Raw genomic sequence first — 24,251 nt, forward strand, 5'->3', positions numbered from 1 at the left:
GACAATACAAATCTTCGCTTTAATATATTGCATTAATCTTACCACTGTTTGGTACAATCATGCCAACAGAATAACATACCTAAAGAATTTTTAGTCTACATATTTTTTTCTGCTAAAATTGAAAGTCCTATTGATATACTCTGGAAATAGAAACTGATACCTCATTCATAGTAAATGACCTCGTTTTCAACCAGGAAGTTGCACTATAAATAATCGATCATGGTTCTTCGAAATCGCAATACACAAATGATGTTCCGCTTACTGTGAAGGAATGGTGAAGTTCCTTATTCGACTAGGTAAGACGATGATAAGGACACAATAACACGGACATTTGTCATAACAATAGTATCGTCTGCTTTTGAAGTGCGAGTTGATAGTATTTCAAAAGGATGTAAATAGTGTTTTGAAATTGTAATTGCGTCAATGTAGATCTGGTATGCCATATCGCGGAGAGAACGTCTTTGTCCCTCCCTCTCTCTAACAGATAAAGTATATACTGTACGGATAAATCTTATTTTTATTGATTTTAACGAGTTTTACGTCCACTATTACGATCTTTCGGTCTTTCAGCGGACGACACACGGATAAATCAGTCGAAGTATGTATTTATAGGAAGACTATAATGATAGAGTGATACATACAAGTGTAAATAACACAGTATTCGGCTCTGTATTGTTGCCTCGCCTCAATTATATACACATGAAGTACCAGTCACAGGTACTAAACTTGTCAGTCAGAACACTCATTCGATATAATCAAGAGTGCATTAATAGACGAGGCTGGTACATATGGTACGAGCTTTATACTGCACAAGCACTTGACATAGAGTATAAATATATTTAAATAATTTAGTGATTATAAAAAAAACATTTCAAAAACTGTACAAAATTATCGCAAGAGTGTGATGCGCTTTCTCTATTAGATGCATGTAAATAGATATCTCTACATTTTATTGTAACTTAATTCGGGGATACATGTGCATCCATTTTGAATCTGGTATAAAAAGTGCCAAGTTACAATAATATTACAATATCACTTGATGATGTTTGCTGGACCATGCAGAACAAGGAAATGAATTATTTTGTACATTGTAGAAAGAAGCATTAGTAAAATCCAGTTTTATGAATGCTATAAACATATCTAATTTGATGTAATAAAGTTTAGATCTAATTTGATGTAATAAAGTTTAGCAGAAAATCACTTTTTGGTATGTTAGAATATTTATATCAATTTGCACATCCTTGATAAATGTGATGTTAACAACATACAGAAACTGTAATTAGAGTAATAATATTTTTGTGCAAAACTGTCAGCGCAAAACATGCTAAAATCAGATTACAGCTTAGATAGGTATCAGTACAATACATGACTTTTAACACTAGGATTGTATAAACAGAAGCAAAAATATTTATTTCAATTTTCAGGCGTTAGATGCAAACAAGAACCTAATTCATGGAGGGAAATCTCAGACGAGGAAGACCAACAGTGTGTATCAGTGAAGCATTTGATTTTCTTAATGATCCCGAGTATGGGGGCAAAAGTGTAAAAGATGGAGATCCCTTGGATCATCGACTGAAAAAGTCTGTCAGTGATACTGGAATAATAACTGGAAAACATGCTAATGACTTCAAACACACACCGCTACTAGAGAAAAATACTTACACTATCCTCACATTTGTACAAGGTGATCAGGCAAATGGGAAAACTACATTGACAAATAGTTTTGAAGACCAGACACTGCCTATTGAATCTGAATCAGATGAGAAAAATTTAAACCAATTCACTATTGTAACTTGTGTTGATAAGTCTGGAGATGAACATGTGGAAAGAAATATAAGCAAAGCGAGCACTCAGGTAGGGGAGACAACCCATTCTCATACAGCAGAGACCACTAGTCCTCAGGAGAGGGAAACAATCCATTCTTATGAAAAAGAACAAAATTCAAGGGAATTTAATTCGAACAATGGGAAAAGCACAAATCAAAATGGAGGCATCTTAGAAAATGGCGCACAAGCTGTTTATCCGTCGCAGTCTGCCAGTTCTGTTTCTCAAACTCATTCACTGATACAGAATGGAGTTGCTAAAAGTGTTATAAACATTAACCATAGTCCTAAATCAGAGTTTAATGAAAAAAATCTTGTGACTGAAGGTGACAAACCAGCCAAGAAAGGGAATGATGAAACTACTAGTGTTATAGGATCAGAGCAAGGTTACAGTCAATTGAAGACCGACCTGGTATCTCAAACAGAAACGGATGACCAGGAAGTTGGCTCACATGTCTGTATTGACAATCATTCATCTGACATCATCCCCACAGAGCCCAGTAAAGACCAAGACACCAGTGACCATGACGATGAGAAGGTTGTGCGTCGACCTCCATCATTAACTGGTCCTGTAACAGCCTCTAGACGAACCCATCAGATTGTCAGTGATGCTTTTCATTTCTTGAAAGACATTGACAATGATAGTGAAGATGACTTAAAGGATCTTGGTGAAGTATTTCAATCAACATCTGGTGACATTCTTGGGTCAGAACCAAAATTTTCAGAAAATAAGGAAGGAGTTCGTAGCACAACACATAAAAAATCACTCAAAAAGATACCACCAGTTCCAGCTCCCAAACCCAAACGCTCAAGTTCTAGTGATCAGCGTGAATCATCCTGTTCAAACCAACAAACTGATCCGTTAAGCCCTTCCAGAAAGGCAGGTCCCAAAAGTCCACCACCCGTGGCCCCAAAACCAAGACGATCTACCCCTAGCCTGGTCTCACCTACTACTCCCACTCAGGAGAATTTCATCAAGGAACAAGATGTCATGAACCCAAGCATAAACGAAATCCCAATAAACCCTGTTCCTGTTGTTGGTGAATGTCTTGCTGCTCATGACCAGACCCGTTGCTCAAATCTAAACCTTTCAAGCTCAAAACCTGACTCCAATATGGAGAATGTGAGTTTCGATTCAACAACAACCAAAGACAACATATCCTTGACCCTTGACCCTACTGTTGGAAATGACTCTGTGAACTCTGACCCCATTGTTGAAGATGGAGGTCTGGTTATCAATGAAACAGATCCAGTTGATGCCAGCATTACTGCAGTGTCATTAAGTCCTGTGAAGATGAGACCAAGTCTAAGTCGAAGTGAGGCAATAGACAACTCACAGGCTACCACTGGCGAGGAGGAACTGGGACAAAATCTGACTCTCAGACGCAAAAAAAGTCGAACAAGGTCTACAACAAATGATGAGGACAGTGCTGATTCCTCGGATGATGATACAGGTAAATGTTGTTATCCTGTGTGTTTCATACAAATTTACTGTATAGTACTTAATTTGAAATAGCTTATCTTTTGCAGTAGAATAGTTTTAGGTAAAGAGTTGTTTTAGAGGAATAATTTTGCATAACAAATTTTGCTAAATGTACATATTTACAGATGTAAATATTTCAATGTTGTGGTCGATTACTGTAGCTCTGACTATGTTTGATCCTGATTTTCTATGATTAATCATGATTTTCTGTCATTGATCTTTGTTTTCTGTTATTGATTATGAAATTTTAGCTCACCTGGTCTGAAGGAATGATTACAGTTTGCCAAAAAATATTTGGAAGGGAAATCAATTTTGTATAAATGGTAAATCTCCGATCCTAGAGTGAGAGGGACAGGGCCCAAAAGGGGAAATGCTTTAAAATCATTCTTATTAAGTAGAAATGCCTGAATTTAGTCACAATTTGGTCTGAGACGTGCTTGGATTTTGATTCACATACATTGTACCATAAAAACTTGTTTGAGATTTACAACAGACTTGCAAAATTAGTAATTGACCAATGGAAGTAAGTTTGGTGTTTGCCTCTTTGGTGCTGTAGTATCTGTCTCTTTGGTGCTGTGGTAACTGTCTCTTTGGTGCTGTGGTATCTGTCTCTTTGGTGCTTTTGTATCTGTCTCTTTGGTGCTGTGGTATCTGTCTCTTTGGTGCTGTATATTTTGTTGTCAGGTTGGTCAGATAATTTGTTGTATGTTCAGCGATAAAAGACTGGTAAAGTATTTTATTCTACCTCTATATATACTTTACATAGGAATCTACAACGAGAGTTATCGTAATTCATGCTGGATACAGATTGCTGAGGAAGGAGATTCCTTGCGGTCGGAATCTCCAGCCTTACCATCGTCCAAGCCATTGGATCAGACTATTTCTCAAGTTTTGGAGGAAACTGGCTCATCAGCAGAGGAGGAGACAGGTCCTGTTACTAATAACAATACCAATCCTGTTCATCAGGAGAGCAAAGGTAAGAGCCCTAATACTTGCTTCTCACCAGAGGTGAGACAGGTCATCTGACCCAATACTAGAGGTGAGACAGGTCATCTGACCCAATAGTAGAGGTTAGACAGGTCATCTTACCCAATACCAGAGGGTGAAACAGGTCATCTGACCCAATACTAGAGGGTGAGACAAGTCATCTGACCCAATACTAGAGGGTGAGACAGGTCATCTTACCCAATACCAGAGGGTGAGACAGGTCATCTGACCCAATACTAGAGGGTGAGACAGGTCATCTTACCCAATACCAGAGGGTGAGACAGGTCATCTTACCCAATACCAGAGGGTGAGACAGGTCATCTGACCCAATACCAGAGGGTGAGACAGGTCATCTTACCCAATACCAGAGGGTGAGACAGGTCATCTGACCCAATACCAGAGGGTGAGACAGGTCATCTTACCCAATACCAGAGAGTGAGACAGGTCATCTGACCCAATACCAGAGGGTGAGACAGGTCCTCTAGCCCTCAGATGAGGGGAGAAGGGGAGGGGACAAGTCCTCTGGCCCTCATGCCGGGGCAAAGGGGGGACAGGTCCTCTGACCTCACACCAGATAGTGTGACAGGTCCTCTGGCCCACATGCCGGGGGGAGGGAGGGGAACAGGTCCTCTGGCCCTCAAATGAGGGGAGAATGGGAGAGGACTGTTCCTCTGGCCCTCATGCCAGGGGGAGTAAGGGGGACAGGTCGTCTGGCCCTCATGCCAAGGGGAGTGGGGGGATAGGTCCACTGGCCCCACCACAGATAGTGAGACAGGTCCTCTGGCTCTCATGCTGTGGAGAAGGGGAGGGGACAGTTCCTCTGGCCCTCATGCGGGTAGAAGGGGGGCTCCACACTAGAGGGTAGGACAGGTCCTATGGCCCTACATCAGTGGATGAAACAGGTTCTCTGGCCCCACACAATTGTAGGGCAGATCAATTGGAGAGTGAGACTTAGTATGAATCAGAGGATTAGGCAGGTCCTTTGGCCCCTACACTGGAGGATGAGACAGGTCCTTTGGCCCCTACACTGGAGGATGAGACAGGTCCTTTGGCCCCTACACTGGAGGATGAGACAGGTCCTTTGGCCCCTACACTGGAGGGCAAGGTGGGTCCTGTGGCCCTGAGGATAATATACAAACTGTAAGTGCTATAATTCCACACCGCAGAGTGAGGCAGGTCTCTGACTCGACAGGGAGGGTGAGACAGGTCCTCTGGCCACACACTGGAGAGTGAGACAGGTCCCCTGGCCACACACTGGAATTTGGCTCTTGTTTTTTCCTCTCTATCTCTCTGCAAGAAATATATTTTTCTTCTTTGGATCACCTGTGAAATACAAAATATATGTTTTATTTGATGAGGAAATTAAACATACATAATCCAAAAATGAATCATGAAAGTTTTCAATTATCTATTAGATGAAGTGTTCGTGGACGGAATTTCCTACAAGGAAGGTCGGTATCACAAGCGTTCGGATTCCACCACCACGACTCGCTCAGAGAGTGAGTTTAAACGAGAGTACCAATTCAGAAGGAAATGTTTTGTACAGCGTAGTGACAGTCAACAGGAGTATCACCGACTTTCAGCTAAGTTCTATGGTAGGTATCTTTTGCATTCACTACAACTATAAATCACACCTTATCGTATTCCTTCTAATGATAAAACTTGCTTCTCCTATAAAAACATTCCAACCATGGAAAGAGGTTACACTTAAACAAACCCAGGAAAAGATTGTTAGTCACTGTGCTCTGCCAAAATAATATGTAACCATTCATTTCTACCTGTCCCATATATCCAGGCATTAATATGACTGAAATTTTCAAAAAAAAAAATTTTTTCAAAGAGGATGGGGGAAAAAATTCAAATTTTGTTCTCTGCAATAAAGTTTCATGTCTCAACACAATTCATATGGAGACCTTTCTTAAAGTTATATTAAACAAAGCCTTTTTTGATATTGTAAGTATGTAATGGGCTTTTTAGTTCAAATATAGTACATTTATTGTACATATATGACTATTTATATTCTGTTACAGTGGAACCTACTTAATGTCACATCTGTTAATGTCACTTTCTGGTTAATATCACATTTTCTTGAAACACCATTTTTTCCCCTATATAGACTAAGTACTTTGCAATCATTCCATCAGCCTTTTTATCCTGAAGTTTAAGTAAACATGTGATGTACTATCACTTCACAGATCATGAGAGGCTATTGGTAATCAACAGGACAGAGGCGACCTCTGACCTCGGACTTCACATTCTGGACAGTCACCCAGCTATTATAACCTCCGTCGATCCAGGTACCATTTCAATGTCCAATCCTGACCTTTCTGACCTTTGACCTTTGAGTCGAACTCAGCCTCTTAGATAATCATTTGTATAAATTTATCTGAACAACTTATTTTCTATTTTAATAATGCAATTCAAGAACTGGGGACATATTGTAGCAGATAATTGTTATCACAGCTGTAAAATCTCCCATAAAACTCTACTCGTGATACATACAGTAAGTAATATATCTTGTTTATTTATGTATATTTGTTGATTTTTTTTTAAATTTCCCTTATCATTTTTCCTTGAAATAATACAATGAATTGAGATTTAGAATATCCTAGAAAAGATTCTTGTATCAGAAGGAATGACTTCATTTTATGTTTTGGATTGTCATTACAGGGAGTCCGGCGGAGAAAGCTGGGGTCAAGAAAGGTCAAATTATTATAAGTATCAATCAGGTGAATGTGTTACAATCCAGTCATGCTGAGATTGTCTCCCTTGTTCAAGATGGTAAGTATGCGTCTCAGGTCAGATACCTAGAAATGTTATTATGACGATCTATGCTTGATATCATATGAAATTATTTGGCTTTTTAGGTCATCTCACCCAAAGGGTCATATTGACCTACAGCCATTGTGCTTCATCATTCACCGTCCATTGTCCACCATGGGCCATGCGTAATATTTTGATATTTTTAACTTCTTCTCTAGTTCCCCCAGTAGGATTGAGCTCAAACTTGTATGAAATGATCCTGAGATGGTCCTGACCAAGTGCTGTTATTTTTCGAGTATGTCTGAAATCCAAGATGGCCACCATCTTGAAAAACATATTTTAAACTTCTTCTCCACTTCCACCAGTGCTACTGAGCTAAGAATTGGTAGGAATGTTAAGGAAAGGTAGCACATGATTGCACAATCATGGATTTCCTGTGCAACACCTATTTCTAACTTCTTCTCAAGTTTCACCAGTAGGATTGAACTCCAACTTTACTGTCTGAAAATAGGTAACACTTGCTACAGTTTCCTACTCCTCACCAGAACTAACATCTGCATCATGGAAAACAGCTTCTTAATAAGATTTCATTCACAACAGAAAAAAAACCCTTCTCCCTGCTGAAAGTTTTTGAGATCAGATGACTGTTAAGGCCCATTGACCTTTTCTTTTGTTTTTGGTTGGGTTTTTTTTGCACATGTTATAGAATAGACAGTAATTTTCCTACCATTTTTTTTTAACATCTATTTTTTGGAATTTTAGTCTGTCCTTGATGGTCATAGTGAGGACTGAAACCTGTTGAAAATAACAAATTTCACAGCATATCTGTAAATAAATGATACAAATAAGTTGACTTGTTGCATGAAATTGTAATATTTTCTGATTTCAACTTATTTTTATGATAATTGTATGCGCATTTTGTAGGTTCTCTCCAAATATCATTGGAAGTTGCCTCAAGTGATGTAAGTTTGGTACGAGACCTTCAGTCTCCAAAAGTGTCCGGCTTCATGCACAAACTTAGCAATTCATCATTTGTACGAAACTGGAAGAAGCGGTTCTTTGTGCTCAGGAAAGACAACTGCCTTTATTACTACAAGAATGATCAGGTGAGTGGTCACCAAAGTTGTCTCCCCTGATAGGCTAGTCTAAGATAACTTCATCAGTTAACATCCATAATTGATTATTACCGACAAAGGACGAAGCATTCTGTGAATACAGCATTGTCATATTTTATTTAAAATATATGTACCAGTTAATATATGTTGAATTATTATAAAGTAAGATTCTTGCAGATTTGGTTGTGTCACCTGGCAAACATATTTTATTAACAGTATTTCAAGAATATCATAAAAAATTTTTTAATTTCTGCGATATTCGCAAATCATTGTGACCTTGGTGATTTAAAGGATATATTGATGAATTTTATCACACTACTTTGAATTCATGTTACCAGAGATCATGAAATGAGAAATACTTAAGACTTGTTTTATAAATCTTGATGAAAATGTAAAATAATACATATGTAATAGGTAAAATGTTTTATGTCATAGGACTGTTCAGACCCACTAGGGGCTCTTCCGCTTCTCAACTACACTGTGTCAAAACACACAGACACCAGCAAGTCACACTGTTTCAAGGCCGAGAAGTACGGCGCCAAGACTTACTATTTCTACGTGGACACGCGTGAGGAAATGGCCAGGTGCTGTGAACTTTTGGTTCAGGGATTTTTAACATGTTATTATCACATTTATCCTCAGATAAGCCCAGGGATGGGGATGAGGGAGGGGTGATTTTTAACATGTTATTATCACATTTATCCTCAGATAAGCCCAGGGGTGGGGATGAGGGAGGGGGGATTTTTAACATGTTCATTATCACATTTATCCTCAGATAAGCCCAGGGGTGGGGATGAGGGAGGGGGGATTTTTAACATGTTAATTATCACATTTATCCTCAGATAAGCCCAGGGGTGGGGATGAGGGAGGGGTGATTTTTAACATGTTCATTATCACATTTATCCTCAGATAAGCCCAGGGGTGGGGATGAGGGAGGGGGGATTTTTAACATGTTCATTATCACATTTATCCTCAGATAAGCCCAGGGGTGGGGATGAGGGAGGGGGGATTTTTAACATGTTCATTATCACATTTATCCTCAGATAAGCCCAGGGGTGGGGATGAGTTCATTATCACATTTATCCTCAGGGAGGGGGGATTTTAACATGTTCATTATCACATTTATCCTCAGATAAGCCCAGGGGTGGGGATGAGGGAGGGTGATTTTTAACATGTTCATTATCACATTTATCCTCAGATAAGCCCAGGGGTGGGGATGAGGGAGGGGGGATTTTTAACATGTTCATTATCACATTTATCCTCAGATAAGCCCAGGGGTGGGGATGAGGGAGGGGGGATTTTTAACATGTAAATTATCACATTTATCCTCAGATAAGCCCAGGGGTGGGGATGAGGGAGGGGTGATTTTTAACATGTTCATTATCACATTTATCCTCAGATAAGCCCAGGGGTGGGGATGAGGGAGGGGGGATTTTTAACATGTTCATTATCACATTTATCCTCAGATAAGCCCAGGGGTGGGGATGAGGGAGGGGGGATTTTTAACATGTTCATTATCACATTTATCCTCAGATAAGCCCAGGGGTGGGGATGAGGGAGGGGGGATTTTTAACATGTTCATTATCACACTTATCCTCAGATAAGCCCAGGGGTGGGGATGAGGGAGGGGGGATTTTTAACATGTTCATTATCACACTTATCCTCAGATAAGCCCAGGGGTGGGGATGAGGGAGGGGTGATTTTTAACATGTTGATTATCACACTTATCCTCAGATAAGCCCAGGGGTGGGGATGAGGGAGGGGGGATTTTTAACATGTTAATTATCACACTTATCCTCAGATAAGCCCAGGGGTGGGGATGAGGGAGGGGGGATTTTTAACATGTTCATTATCACATTTATCCTCAGATAAGCCCAGGGGTGGGGATGAGGGAGGGGGGATTTTTAACATGTTCATTATCACATTTATCCTCAGATAAGCCCAGGGGTGGGGATGAGGGAGGGGGGATTTTTAACATGTTCATTATCACATTTATCCTCAGATAAGCCCAGGGGTGGGGATGAGGGAGGGGGGATTTTTAACATGTTCATTATCACATTTATCCTCAGATAAGCCCAGGGGTGGGGATGAGGGAGGGGGATTTTTAACATGTTCATTATCACATTTATCCTCAGATAAGCCCAGGGGTGGGGATGAGGGAGGGGGGATTTTTAACATGTTAATTATCACATTTATCCTCAGATAAGCCCAGGGGTGGGGATGAGGGAGGGGGGATTTTTAACATGTTCATTATCACATTTATCCTCAGATAAGCCCAGGGGTGGGGATGAGGGAGGGGTGATTTTTAATATGTTCATTATCACATTTATCCTCAGATAAGCCCAGGGGTGGGGATGAGGGAGGGGTGATTTTTAACATGTTAATTATTACATTTATCCTCAGATAAGCCCAGGGGTGGGGATGAGGGAGGGGTGATTTTTAACATGTTCATTATCACATTTATCCTCAGATAAGCCCAGGGGTGGGGATGAGGGAGGGGTGATTTTTAACATGTTCATTATCACATTTATCCTCAGATAAGCCCAGGGGTGGGGATGAGGGAGGGGGGATTAATAACATGGTAATTGTTAATTACTAAGCCAAAGGGAGGTTAAACATGAATGAGATGTGGGCTTATTACAGGACAATGACATTGCATTTGTTCGTATTTCCACTGAAGTTCTGTAAGATAAAGGTGGGCTTATCATCATGATGTGATTAATTATTATTATTATTTGTCTGCTTACTTTACAAAGCATTTTTTGTCTTATCAATGTATACACCTATTGTAGATACTTTAACTTCCGTTAGACTTCAATTCTATATTTAGAAGTGTGGTCATGTGATTTCTATATTTAGAATTGATATCATGTGATACTTGTGTTTGACAGATGGGTGTGTGCAATGAATGAGGCAGCCATGGTATCAAAAAAGAGGGTACGTAGATCAAGATAGTCTTTGAAAAGCCAAATATCATATTTATAATTTTATTTTCTCTTACACAAGATGGGGAAAGCTCACACGCTACCAGTAATAGTCTTAAGATTTTTTGTTATTTCAGCTTCTGGTACCTTTATGCAATATTTTTTACTCTGGTTTTAATAGTAGCTAATGGAGTTAATAGAATCAAATCAAATAATTTGAAAATGCAGCTACGTTTTAGTGGAGAGAGGTTTGTTTAATTTTGACACAATAATTTATTAGGAAAATAATCTGTAATTTGTATGTGTTTGAGATTTACCTTGATCAAAGCCTGAAAGATAAAGGATGTACCCCTCCAATTACTTTAACAATCATCCATATTGAAGATTCTTTAATAGTTTTCCTACCAGGGTACATGTCTTGATGTTACTTTGGTCACCTGTTGCACTTTGTAAAATATTTCCGTCATCTTTATGGGAACAAGTTTCTATATATTAAAATCTGTGATGGACCTATATTGCAAATTGCTGTGTGATGAAAAGTTCCAGTGTTAAATTTCCTAATAGCGTTATTTTTATTTCTATTCAACATGCACAGAAGGAATCCTGGATGGATATAACAAGTCACAATGTTGGGTTACCTGCTCTCGAAATACGTCGCGCAGAGTGCACTGGATACCTTCGCAAGAGTAACAAAGCCATGAAAAACTGGAACAAACGTTACTGTGTCCTTAAGGATGCCTGTCTTTATTACTACAAGTCCATGAACTCACAAAATGCTCAAGGTATGAAAGACAAGGTTCAATCTGAACTAAAACACACATTCGAACATGCACTAATAAAAATATTATTACATTTATTATTACATTCTTAACGGCCCGCCAACACATAAAAGGTCATTATGGCCATCAACCGTTAAAACATGCAGCGATCCAAACATGCACTAATACAATCAAGACTACAAGATACTTTGAAGAAATACACAATTTTTTACTTATGTTTGTGTTTGACTTAACTTGACAATAAAACCAGTAATGTCTGAAAATCAATCAAAATAACTTTACTTAATTCACAGAACACCCAAAGTAAATACCAGATTTAATAAAAGGTTACAATTCATATTGAACTCAACCACACATATAAACATATGCCATAAAATCTAGGTTACTAGTTACCGTGATTAAAGCTATTATTTTACCTAAGTATGTGTTTGAGTTAACTTGACTGTGAACTCAATAATTCTGTGTCTCTGAAAATCTATTAGAATACAGAATGTACTGGAAAATTGAAACAAATTACTCTTCAGATTTTTAATTTCGTTAGGCTAATATTTGCAGTCGTTCTGGTTTCATGGATAAGAAATTTTGGTCAAGTCAGTTATCTGGTGTCGATGTATAATCATATAACAGATATTTTACGAGATTTTCATTCACTGTTTGTGGGTTTGGTGGGTATCATGTTTAGCGCTGTCTTTATTGACAACGAATACGATGAAATTAAATCCCTGTGAATGTTATCAATTATACACTGTAATAGAAGTTTTAAGATACAACGTAGCAGAGATATGGGTGATATTTACACTTAGTGCTTGGTAAGATGGGATATGTATGGTGAATACTTTCAGGTCCATGCATCCATCCATTTATCAAACAATTTTTAACAGCTCTGTGGCAGGAGGAATGGAATCAATATACCAATAATAAATTGCACTGTTAGACCTTTCATCAATGAATGGTCTCCATGCTATAGAGACAACCACCGAGACAAAGTTGTACTTGTCTGTCTTCTGATGGGTCATACATACCTTACACATTCATATATGTTGAAAGAGAAAGATGAAAATCATCGGTGCATAGGATGTGTCAAGTCTAAAGACCTTTTATGAAACTGTTGAGATTCCTAAAATTCTAAGTTACCTGAAAGATGTTGGTCTATATCATAGACTCTAACGTATCATTTTAATCTTTTGTGATAATATAACCATTTAAGATTTGTAGCATTTGTCTTTTACCTTATAGTTTGTGTGATTTTATTTATTTTTTTGAATCGCTGTGTTTTTTACTGGTTGATGGCTCTGATGACCTTTTATGTGATGACGGGCCGTTAAGACAGTAATATTGATAATAATAATAATCTGCATGTGCATCTTATTTCAAGGTCAAAAAGTATAAGGTCACACATGAGTCTGTAAGCTTTCAAGGAGAACCTATACTCGTGTATATATTGAGTTTTGAAAATATAGATATTCAGGTGAAAACACTGATTTTAAGGGCCAACAAACGTACATCCTCGTCAGCGTAGAAGTTATTGGTTCATTCCTGTCGCTTTCATTTGAGTAAGAATTCATATCTCATTCCTCGATTGGATAGGTATGGCTCATCTCCATGGTTACCGAGTGGACATGACAGGGATACCGGTGAAACCTTTCAGCTTCATTCTCCAGCCACCAGAAACACAGATGAGGACATTTTATTTTATTGCTGAAAACGAAACTGACAAACAAAGGTAAAAACAATATTACTTCATTGTTAGGAATGAAACGAACAAACTGTGGTAAAATATTTCACTTTATCACTGAGAATGAAACCAGGAAACTAAGGTAAAAAGAAATTATTTCTGATTGAAATCAAAATTTACAAACTATGGTACAAATATTTTATCTAATGGCTGAGAGCAAAACTGAAGTTTAATTTTGGAACACCAAGCATGAATACTATATAACATAACAAAATTTTAATGTGAAATTGTCTTACAGATGGGTTGAAGCTCTGAGGAAATCAGTAGAACGATGGATCAAGGTGGATTAACATCAGGAAGCCATAGGGATTGATCCCAAGGAATTACCAGGATCAAGGTGGATTAACATCAGGAAGCCATAGGGATTGATCCCAAGGAATTACCAGGATCAATGTGGATTAACATCAGGAAGCCATAGGGATTGATCCCAAGGAATTACCAGGATCAAGGTGGATTAACATCAGGAAGCCATAGGGATTGATCCCAAGGAATTACCAGGATCAAGGTGGATTAACATCAGGAAGCCATAGGGATTGATCCCAAGGAATTACCAGGATCAAGGTGGATTGACATCAGGAAGCCATAGGGATTGATCCCAAGGAATTACCAGGATCAAGGTGGATTGACATCAGGAAGCCATAGGGATTGATCCCAAGGAATTACCAGGATCAAGGTGGATTGACATCAGGAAGCCATAGGGATTGATCCCAAGGAATTACCAGGATCAAGGTGGATTGACATCAGGAAGCCATAGGGATTGATCCCAAGGAATTACCAGGATCAAGGTGGATTGACATCAGGAAGCCATAGGGATTGATCCCAAGGAATTACCAGGATCAAGGTGGATTGACATCAGGAAGCCATAGGGATTGATCCCAAGGAATTACCAGGATCAAGATGGATTAACATCAGGAAGCCATAGGGATTGATCCCAAGGAATTACCAGGATCAAGGTGGATTGACATCAGGAAGCCATAGGGATTGATCCCAAGGAATTACCAGGATCAAGGTGGATTAACATCTAAAAGTCTGTCAGACATAAGACAACATAGATTGGGTCTAGACGGAGTAGTGTTGCAATATAGGTCTATCACAGACTGTCAGAAAATTTCAAAAACATTCCCAGACAAACAGGGCACACCTGTAACAATGTTCTTGTTTGATGTTACATACATCTCATTGGGTGTTAAACAGGTGTTATGAGTTTTAACTGTTAACAGTGAGAACTTTTTATCATATCAACGTTATTTATTTTACAACAATTTGTGAAATAAGTTACCCAATATAGACTAATCACTCTTGTTGACTTCTTCACATGTGATTCTCACTTCAACTATGCCATGAAAACGTTCCTTCAATATATTGCCAATATTCCTCTTTATACTGCCAAAATATTATTCACTATCTTGGAAGCAGCATCAGTTTGTGTTAGCATCATTACTCTGTTTGTTCTGATTGATGGTGATACTTTTATGATGATTTTCGTTATCATTACACAAGTTGTTGTACATTAATTACTGTTCTCTTGTGTTTTTGTAAATAATTTGAATTCAAATCATTCCATTTATAAATATGTATCAATATTTTTTTTTTTTTTTTGTAAAAATTACTATGTACACACTATTCTGTTCATTTTGTTAAAATGTTTATGAAATGCAGGGCAGTTTTTATACGCCCGTCAAAAGATGGACGTATTATGGTATGGCGCTGTCCGTCCATCCGGCGTCCGGCGTGAACTTTTATTTGTCCGGAGATCTCCTCCAACATTTTTCAGCCGATCTTTATGAAACTTGGTAGGCTTAAGCACCATGATATGAAGTTGTGTTTTCCTGAACAGGGGGTTGATTAGATGATTTGAATAAGAGTTATGCCCCTTTGCTGTTTTGGATATTCACGGGCGTATTTTGTTCCTTGAGGTACTCTTGTTAAGAGATGTGAGTTGATTGTTTAGGTGACAATTAGGACTCCAATAACATCTTTTCAAAAGATTTCTTTGAAAAATGAGAAAATCTTTAATTTACCAAGTAAGCATGTAGGGAGGTTCAATTTGCAATAAATTTGAAAATGGACATAGAAATGAGACAGAAGATGCCTTGTATAATTTGTTTAATGAACTCACCTTGTCACACAAGGTAGGTAGCATATATACCCAAACTAGTGTTTCAGGGGAGATAATCCTGTCAGCACAATACAACATAACATATATCCTTAACTGGCTGTGTTAGAAAAGAAAGTTGAGAGTGTGTTTTTTTGCAATAGTTGTATGAGTGTACAGCTTATGGAATAATTATCAGAGGGCAGATCAGTATTGTTTTGCATCTCAACTGATATTAAATGCAATATGTTTCATTTGAACTTGTAAATTACCTGAACGTGATAATCGTTTTTGTGCCATATTAAATGGAATGTAAATGTCCTATTGAATAGACAAATACCGCATCACTTAGATAATACAAAATACAGGGTTTGTGTAATAACATATCACCATGGTAGCACAGGGCGGTTATAAAAAATCTCATCACATAAAATTTGAAGTACATATTAAACATTTTCAACATGACTTTAAAACATGTACAGAATTAAAACAGATTTCCTTTCACCAACAATCAAATTATTTTAAATATTTGACAATCTTGAATGTTGCTTTCAACTTCTGGTGTCGTATAACACAACTATGTATACGCTGATGTATAATGGATGTCATATAGGTATCAATATCCATCTTGTGACGGAAATATAGATTTCTCCGGCTTGACATTTTGTACAGTTTTGTTAAACAGTTTTGTGGTCAGATTTTAGCCAATGGTGCAGAAAGAAATGCTTTGTGTACTGTATATATATCCCAGCATGTGATACATAGATTATGAACAGGAGTCTACCCGTCACACTTATTACAAGGTGATTATGACTCAATAGGAATGTGTGCCATGTTTATGTATTGTGCAAAATTTACATACCTGTATAAACAACACTTCTGATCTTATTATGTCAGATTTATGCCATATATACCTGCAGTTTAAATTTCACCCTGTAGCTCTGCCTTTCTATATGTATTCATACTTGATGTTTTGCAGAGTTAAGAGTGCTTAACTTTAATATGGCAAGACCTGTCTAAATAGAACACCACCTGGATAGGTTAAACATGCATTACATGTAGTTTACAAGATGTATAAAATAAACTGTGCATGAGATTTATTGGAAGATCTTATATCTATATCTATAAGCTTCTGTCCTAAATAGGTTGATTTCCTTACGTGATTTACATACAGTAATGCCATGTATAAATGATTTATATGAAATAATTATTTTTCATTTCACCCATTAGGCGAAATATTGTATTGTGTACAAAGTGTACGTTGTGTATTCAGCCAGTATAAACAGGTCATAAGTATATATATTTTATATCATTTTACATTGGAGGTTGGAATCTTTTTTTTTTATTATTTTGGTGATATAAACTGTATATACTGAAAAATTTCACAAGAAAATAATTTAGGAAAGGTTCAGAATATCCATAAGACATGTACTTGGCATAGTTCTTAAATTATCTTGTATGAAAGTTGTGAAAGTTATTTAATCATATGGCTACCACACGTCGCCATCTAGATGTTTACTTTTCTTTTGGTAGATTTCGATTTTCCTCCGTCTCTAGGATTCAAACATTTAGGCTGTTAGAATCATCAAAAAGTTCGGGAAGGAACAAAACAGCTGTATAATGCAGTTAGTTAATTGTTTGTCTATACTGTAGCCTTCTCTTAATTTGTATTTAAAGTTGCTTTTAGCTTGCATGTCTCTTTAGAACTATCTTACATACTTCCAGAAAGAAGTTCTTGTACATACATACCTTTTCTTCTGTATTTGTATAATGTGGGGATCGGAGGATGTGCACATTTCTGATAGATTTTACCTATAAGAAATATTTGTCTAAGTGAAAATTTCTCTGGTATACAATTTATATATAAACCTACCCACATAAGCAAGATCTCGAAATACAGGTATGTGATATTTTGCCGAGCTGTTTTGATACGAGCATTTTTTTTTTCAGATAAATTTGCTTGAAGTCCAAAGTTCTTGCTTCTGGTTGTGAAATCATATCCTGTATGTATTGTTATTGTATTGATGGAGGCCATCACTATACATGTGTATTTATTAATTATACTTAACTGATAATGCAAGTGTTTGGCTGATTTGTTGTGAATTTATATCTCTGTGAGGTGTATGACTGTCTGATTACAAAATTAGGGTGTTAAATTTCTCAATATATTGAGCTTCAGATATAAAAAAAGTTATTACAAGTCTTATGAAATAGAAATTATGATAAAATTTCTGTCACGATTTCATAAATATTGTTCTTGCAAAACCGTTTAGAATTAGAAGGTAGTGGTTTACACTACACTCTATAATATCATGAGTAATACATAATCACTGTGACTATAAAAAAAATTATAAGTACAATCACAGAAGACATTGATATGTCAAAAGTACTTACATACCGTATATCTGCAGGTAAGCTCCCTCCTTTATCCCTGTCCACACTAAACCTTTACACAAGGGAAGGAGGGCTTATTTGAGGAAAAATATGGCAATGACATTATTTACAACTCATTAATAGTTATTTTAGTCAGTATAACCTTAATATAAAGAGTTAGTCAGATTTATAAGGGGAAGGCAAAGCTGAAACACCTAAAAATTGTGACATGTCAACTCTCTATGTTTTAGTTGACTGACAGAAATTTACCATTTTTTATCAGATTTTTTTTTCATCTAATAACTTTCTCTTCATTTACCAGTAAAAGTGTGAACAGTTATGACAGTATGGTAAATATGCATAAAAAATACCCAGGAAGATTTTACGCAAGGATGGTGGAAATTTTACGTAAGTGTACACAATAAGCAGATATTTACGGTAGCTAAACTTCATTGGTAAGATATGAAAATACAGTAAGCAATATTAGACTCCTGGAATTATAAAAGCGACAATGACTTAACATTTTTTATGTAAACAGCAATATACATATATATGATAATATTGTAGAACATAAGTGCTAAAATTACCTGCCTGTTATACACAGATAATTGTGAGATTTATGCCTGTGTCAGAATGTATGTAAATGTTTATAAATTTTATGTTTGTAGGTATCAGTTCTGCCAGAGACTTATACATTTTATATATGTTATTGTTTCTTATACAATGTATGTAAATGTTTATAAATTTTATGTTTGTAGGTATCAGTTCTGCCAGAGACTTATACATTTTATTATATATATATACATTCCTTGTTCTACAAACAATAACTCTTAGGTTGTCTACATTTCTGATGTTGATATTTTGTGATGTCAATATTTCTAGAATGTCTACATTTCTGATGTTGATATTTTGTGATGTCAACAATTCTAGAATGTCTACATTTCTGATGAGATGTTGATATTTTGTAATGTCAATATTTCTAGAATGTCTACATTTCTGATGTTGATATTTTGTGATGTCAGTGTTTCTAGAATGTCTACATTTCTGATGTTGATATTTTGTGATGTCAATATTTCTAGAATGTCTACATTTCTGATGTTGATATTTTGTGATGTCAATATTTCTAGAATGTCTACATTTCTGATGAATCTGTCCGTCAATTCATTTAAATGACTTCCTCAGAAAGACTTTCCCTACATAAATGACCTTCGCCTACTTCCAATGTCACAGGGGCTGAAGTAGTTCAATATCAAAATATTATGAATTTTCTCAGGTTCCTTTTTAAAAAAATATATGAAAGTTCATGGTGAAGTCTACAACAAAAAAGTTTCCCTATATACAGTATGTTTAGGTCAAAGGTCAAATTCCTAATCGCTTGCAAAAAGTATCCATGTTCTTTCCAAGTTCCAGAAAAACAGGGCTCATGGTATTGGCCATACGTGCTTGAGTTAGGTCTCTGTGAATTTTCCTCACATGTATGACCTTGACCCTTTTTGATGGTCATGACGGTGAAATATTTTGAAAATTTCTTGAAAAAATCATTTTCTCTTATATATGAATACCAAATGTATACTGGTGTATTTATCATAGACTTTTGATAACAGTACTATTTCACAGTAAAATCATTTCACCAATTTTTATTTCAGTATACATGTGACTGGCACAGGCCGTGTGAGCCTCTTGGGTAATAGAATTCATGTCAATTCATATGTATTTCTAATGCATTGTATGACATAGTATCATACAAAACAGTGGCTTTGAGTGTAAGTTTGATCATAACTGGATCACTCCTATGGTTGTGGTCAATATTATACATTTTACCTGTAGGATAAAATCCCTTTGTTGATTACTGGTGTGGTGTTTATATATATATATATTTACATTGTACACAAATATGTTGTAATATTGAATCCATGTATGTTAGCGTATGATATCTTGGTAATACTGAATCCATGTATGTTAGCGTATGACATCTTGGTAATATTGAATCCATGTATGTTAGCGTATGATATCTTGGTAATGTATCAAATGTTGCCCAGGCTGCTTTTATGATAATGCATGCTTTGGCAGGCAGAATATCTGGTATCATTGTAAACAGAAACAAAACAGTGTCATTTAGTTCTCACTGAGAAGGATAAGTGTGATTACCAAAAGCAATTATTCTGATGTTCTATATTTTATTTTATTTTTTTTTTGTCGGTCTGACCTCGACTCCAGACCCATATAAATATATGCTATAGAATATCAGAACTTAGGACTACAAAAAGAGCTGATTTGGTTTTTTTTCAAAAATTGGTCAATTTAAATTAATAAAGGAATTTTAGGCATAGGCTTGGATTTTTGTTCAAATCCTAATTTCTGGTTTTGGTTCTAAGTTCTGGTCAAAAACGCATTTCTAGTTTGATTGTAATGATGAAAAATACATCTTTTAAATATAAAAGATGACAATGTTTTTTTTCTGAATTTTTTTTTAAAAGAAAACAAAATGGCCACAGGGACTTGAGACTTTGTTACACTCAAAACTAATATAGACCTAAGGTGTACCTCGTAAGAATATAAGGTGGGATTAGAATTCCCAACCTAAAGGTTTGTCATTTATAATGATAATACATATACAGACTGATGGGTGAAGATTTTAGAATATTAGGTTAACATTCTGTACAAATTACATGTATGTACAGACGCATCTTTATACCAGTTTTTGATAATACAGCAATACAACCCTTAGGGAGGCAAACTGTAACACAATATCAGGTCCCTGTGATATTCTGAACAAAAATAAATACATACAATCTGTAATCAGAGATAAATACATACAGGGATCAAGTTCCTTTTTCATATAATTGATAAGTTCAGCAAATGTGATAATATTTCATATTATGTACCATTCCAACTTACTGATGATGAATGATAATAAAACGTACACTAAAGTTGGTATTGTGTTATTTATAGAATCGTACCAGTTTTCATGGTTACCGGAACAGAAAAATACTCAGGGTTAATCAAGTATATATCAATTTGTTTGTTCGTCAGGTTCAAAGACCAATGATCAGTTAGGGTCATTTTTTGACGGGGTCTCCTTGTAGTAGTGGGTTGCTACTTCACTGAACAACATATGAGAGGCCCGTCACATGCCATCCGCAGCAATTAGGGAAAAGTGTCTTGGCCAAGGTTACAACCACATTATCCCAGACCGGTTCGTTTCTAAGCTTCACAAGAAATAAGTATCCTGATGGGAAGGGCACTTCGAATCAAACACCCTATCTGTGCTGGTTTTTGTTACACAGATAGCTCCCACGGGTATATGAAGACAAACCCTATATTTTTAGACATGTGTTAATTTTAGTACACGTTTTCTAAAGCTATTCTCTACTCATGCCCGTTATCTCTTATCTAGGTAGTTACGTTGTTGTTAACGGTATCTATATTTGGGAACGTGTTGCTACAATGTTGAGTTGACCAAGATTTACCTGGCTGGTGACGTCAATGAAGCAAGTGTTTACCTTCCTCCTAATGTTTTCAGATTTTTAATTCGAATAACGATTTCGATAACATGTCAATTTTTCTTGTTGTTATTCTACTGTCTACCCTGTAACTTCTTCAATTACCTACCCAATGCCATAGTATTTCCTGCCCAGTATCCTCATATTTCCTACTATATGCCATTGTATTTTACATATTCCATTTCCTCAAATCTTACCTTACTCCGTACCCAGGTATATTACATTACCCCGTACCCTGGTATATTACATTACCCCGTACCCTGGTATATTACATTACCCTGTACCTGGTATGTTACATTACCCCGTACCCTGGTATATAACATTACTCTGTACCCAGGTATATTACATTACCCTGTAGCATGGTATATTACATTACCCCGTACCCTGGTATATTACATATCCTGTACCCCGGTATATTACATTACCCTGTAGCCTGGTATATTACATTACCCCGTACCCTGGTATATTACATTACCCCGTGCCCTTGTATATTACATTACCCCGTACCCTGGTATATTACATTACTCTGTACCCTGGTATATTACATTACTCTGTGCCCTAGTATATTACATTACCCCGTACCCTAGTATATTACATTACCCCGTACCCCGGTATATTACATTACCCTGTACCCTGATATATTACATTACCCTGTAGCCTGGTATATTACATTACCCCGTACCCTGGTATATTACATTATCCTGTACCCCGGTATATTACATTACCCTGTACCCTGGTATATTACATTACTCCGTACCCTGGTATATTACATTACTCTGTGCCCTAGTATATTACATTACCCCGTACCCTAGTATATTACATTACCCCGTACCCCGGTATATTACATTACCCCGTACCCTGGTATATTACATTATCCTGTACCCCGGTATATTACATTATCCTGTACCCCGGTATATTACATTATCCTGTACCCCGGTATATTACATTACCCTGTACCCTGATATATTACATTACTCTGTACCCTGGTATATTACATTACCCCGTACCCTGGTATATTACATTACCCCGTTACATTACCCCGTACCCTGATATATTACATTACCCTGTAGCCTGGTATATTACATTACCCCGTACCCTGGTATATTACATTATCCTGTACCCGGGTATATTACATTACCCTGTACCCTGGTATATTACATTACTCCGTACCCTGGTATATTACATTACTCTGTAGCCTGGTATATTACATTACCGGTAATTTTATATTTTACCGTAACCGGCAAAAGATTGGAGTGTGACGTTTGGATTAGCGTAATAGCACTGTCGTACGTAGTGTACGAGATCTATAGGGTCACCTTCATCAGACAAATGATCAGTGTGGAGCGTACTAGAACTGATGCTGTAGTGTACGAGATCCACACGGTCACCTTCATTAGACAAATAACAATTGCGAAGCGTACTGATACTGACGTACGTAGTGTTCGAGATCTACACGGTCACCTTCATTAGACAAATGACCAGTGTGGAGCGTACTAGCACTGACGTACGTCGTGTACGAGATCTACACGGTTACCTTCATCAGACAAATGACCAGTGTGGAGCGTCCTAGCACTGACGTACGTCGTGTACGAGATCTACACGGTCACCTTCATTAGACAAATGACCAGTGTGGAACGTACTAACACTGACGTACGTCGTGTACGAGATCTACACGGTCACCTTCATTAGACAAATGACCAGTGTGGAGCGTACTAACACTGACGTACGTCGTGTACGAGATCTACACGGTCACCTTCATTAGACAAATGACCAGTGTGGAGCGTCCTAGAACTGACGTACGTCGTGTACGAGATCTACACGGTCACCTTCATTAGACAAATGACCAGTGTGGAGCGTCCTAGAACTGACGCACGTCGTGTACGAGATCTACACGGTCACCTTCATTAGACAAATGACCAGTGTGGAACGTACTAACACTGACGTACGTCGTGTACGAGATCTACACGGTCACCTTCATTAGACAAATGACCAGTGTGGAACGTACTAACACTGACGTACGTCGTGTACGAGATCTGCACGGTCACCTTCATCAAACAAATGACAGTGTGGAGTGTACAAACACTGACGTACGTCGTGTAGGAGATCTACACGGTCACCTTCATTAGACAAATGACCAGTGTGGAACGTACTAACACTGACGTACGTCGTGTACGAGATCTGCACGGTCACCTTCATCAAACAAATGACAGTGTGGAGTGTACAAACACTGACGTACGTCGTGTACGAGATCTACACGGTCACCTTCATCAGACAAATGACCAGTGTGGAGCGTACTAGAACTGACGTACGTCGTGTACGAGATCTACACGGTTACCTTCATCAGACAAATGACCAGTGTGGAGCGTCCTAGCACTGACGTACGTCGTGTACGAGATCTACACGGTTACCTTCATTGGACAAATGGCCAGTGTGGAACGTACTAACACTGACGTACGTCGTGTACGAGATCTACACGGTCACCTTCATTAGACAAATGACCAGTGTGGAGCGTACTAACACTGACGTACGTCGTGTACGAGATCTACACGGTCACCTTAATTAGACAAATGACCAGTGTGGAGCGTACTAACACTGACGTACGTCGTGTACGAGATCTACACGGTCACCTTCATTAGACAAATGACCAGTGTGGAGCGTCCTAGCACTGACG

The 24,251-nt window shown here is 37.5% G+C and overlaps 1 protein-coding gene across 1 annotated transcript; it reads left to right on the forward strand.

The window, feature by feature from the left end:
- Window positions 1–1,452: 1,452 nt before the first annotated feature.
- On the forward strand, window positions 1,453–13,899 carry LOC132546453 (uncharacterized). The gene is made up of 12 exons (XM_060210166.1): window positions 1,453–1,821; window positions 1,855–3,277; window positions 4,073–4,282; window positions 5,709–5,888; window positions 6,489–6,590; window positions 6,964–7,074; window positions 7,981–8,162; window positions 8,607–8,755; window positions 11,063–11,108; window positions 11,691–11,877; window positions 13,462–13,597; window positions 13,848–13,899. Exons 1-12 carry the CDS (start codon window positions 1,453–1,455, stop codon window positions 13,897–13,899), a joined length of 3,147 nt encoding a protein of 1,048 aa, XP_060066149.1.
- Window positions 13,900–24,251: the final 10,352 nt, after the last annotated feature.

The sequence above is a fragment of the Ylistrum balloti genome, unplaced genomic scaffold (assembly GCF_031769215.1).
Source record: "Ylistrum balloti isolate Yb309-2 unplaced genomic scaffold, AGI_CSIRO_Ybal_v1 Utg369890, whole genome shotgun sequence".
NCBI lineage: Eukaryota > Metazoa > Mollusca > Bivalvia > Pectinida > Pectinidae > Ylistrum > Ylistrum balloti.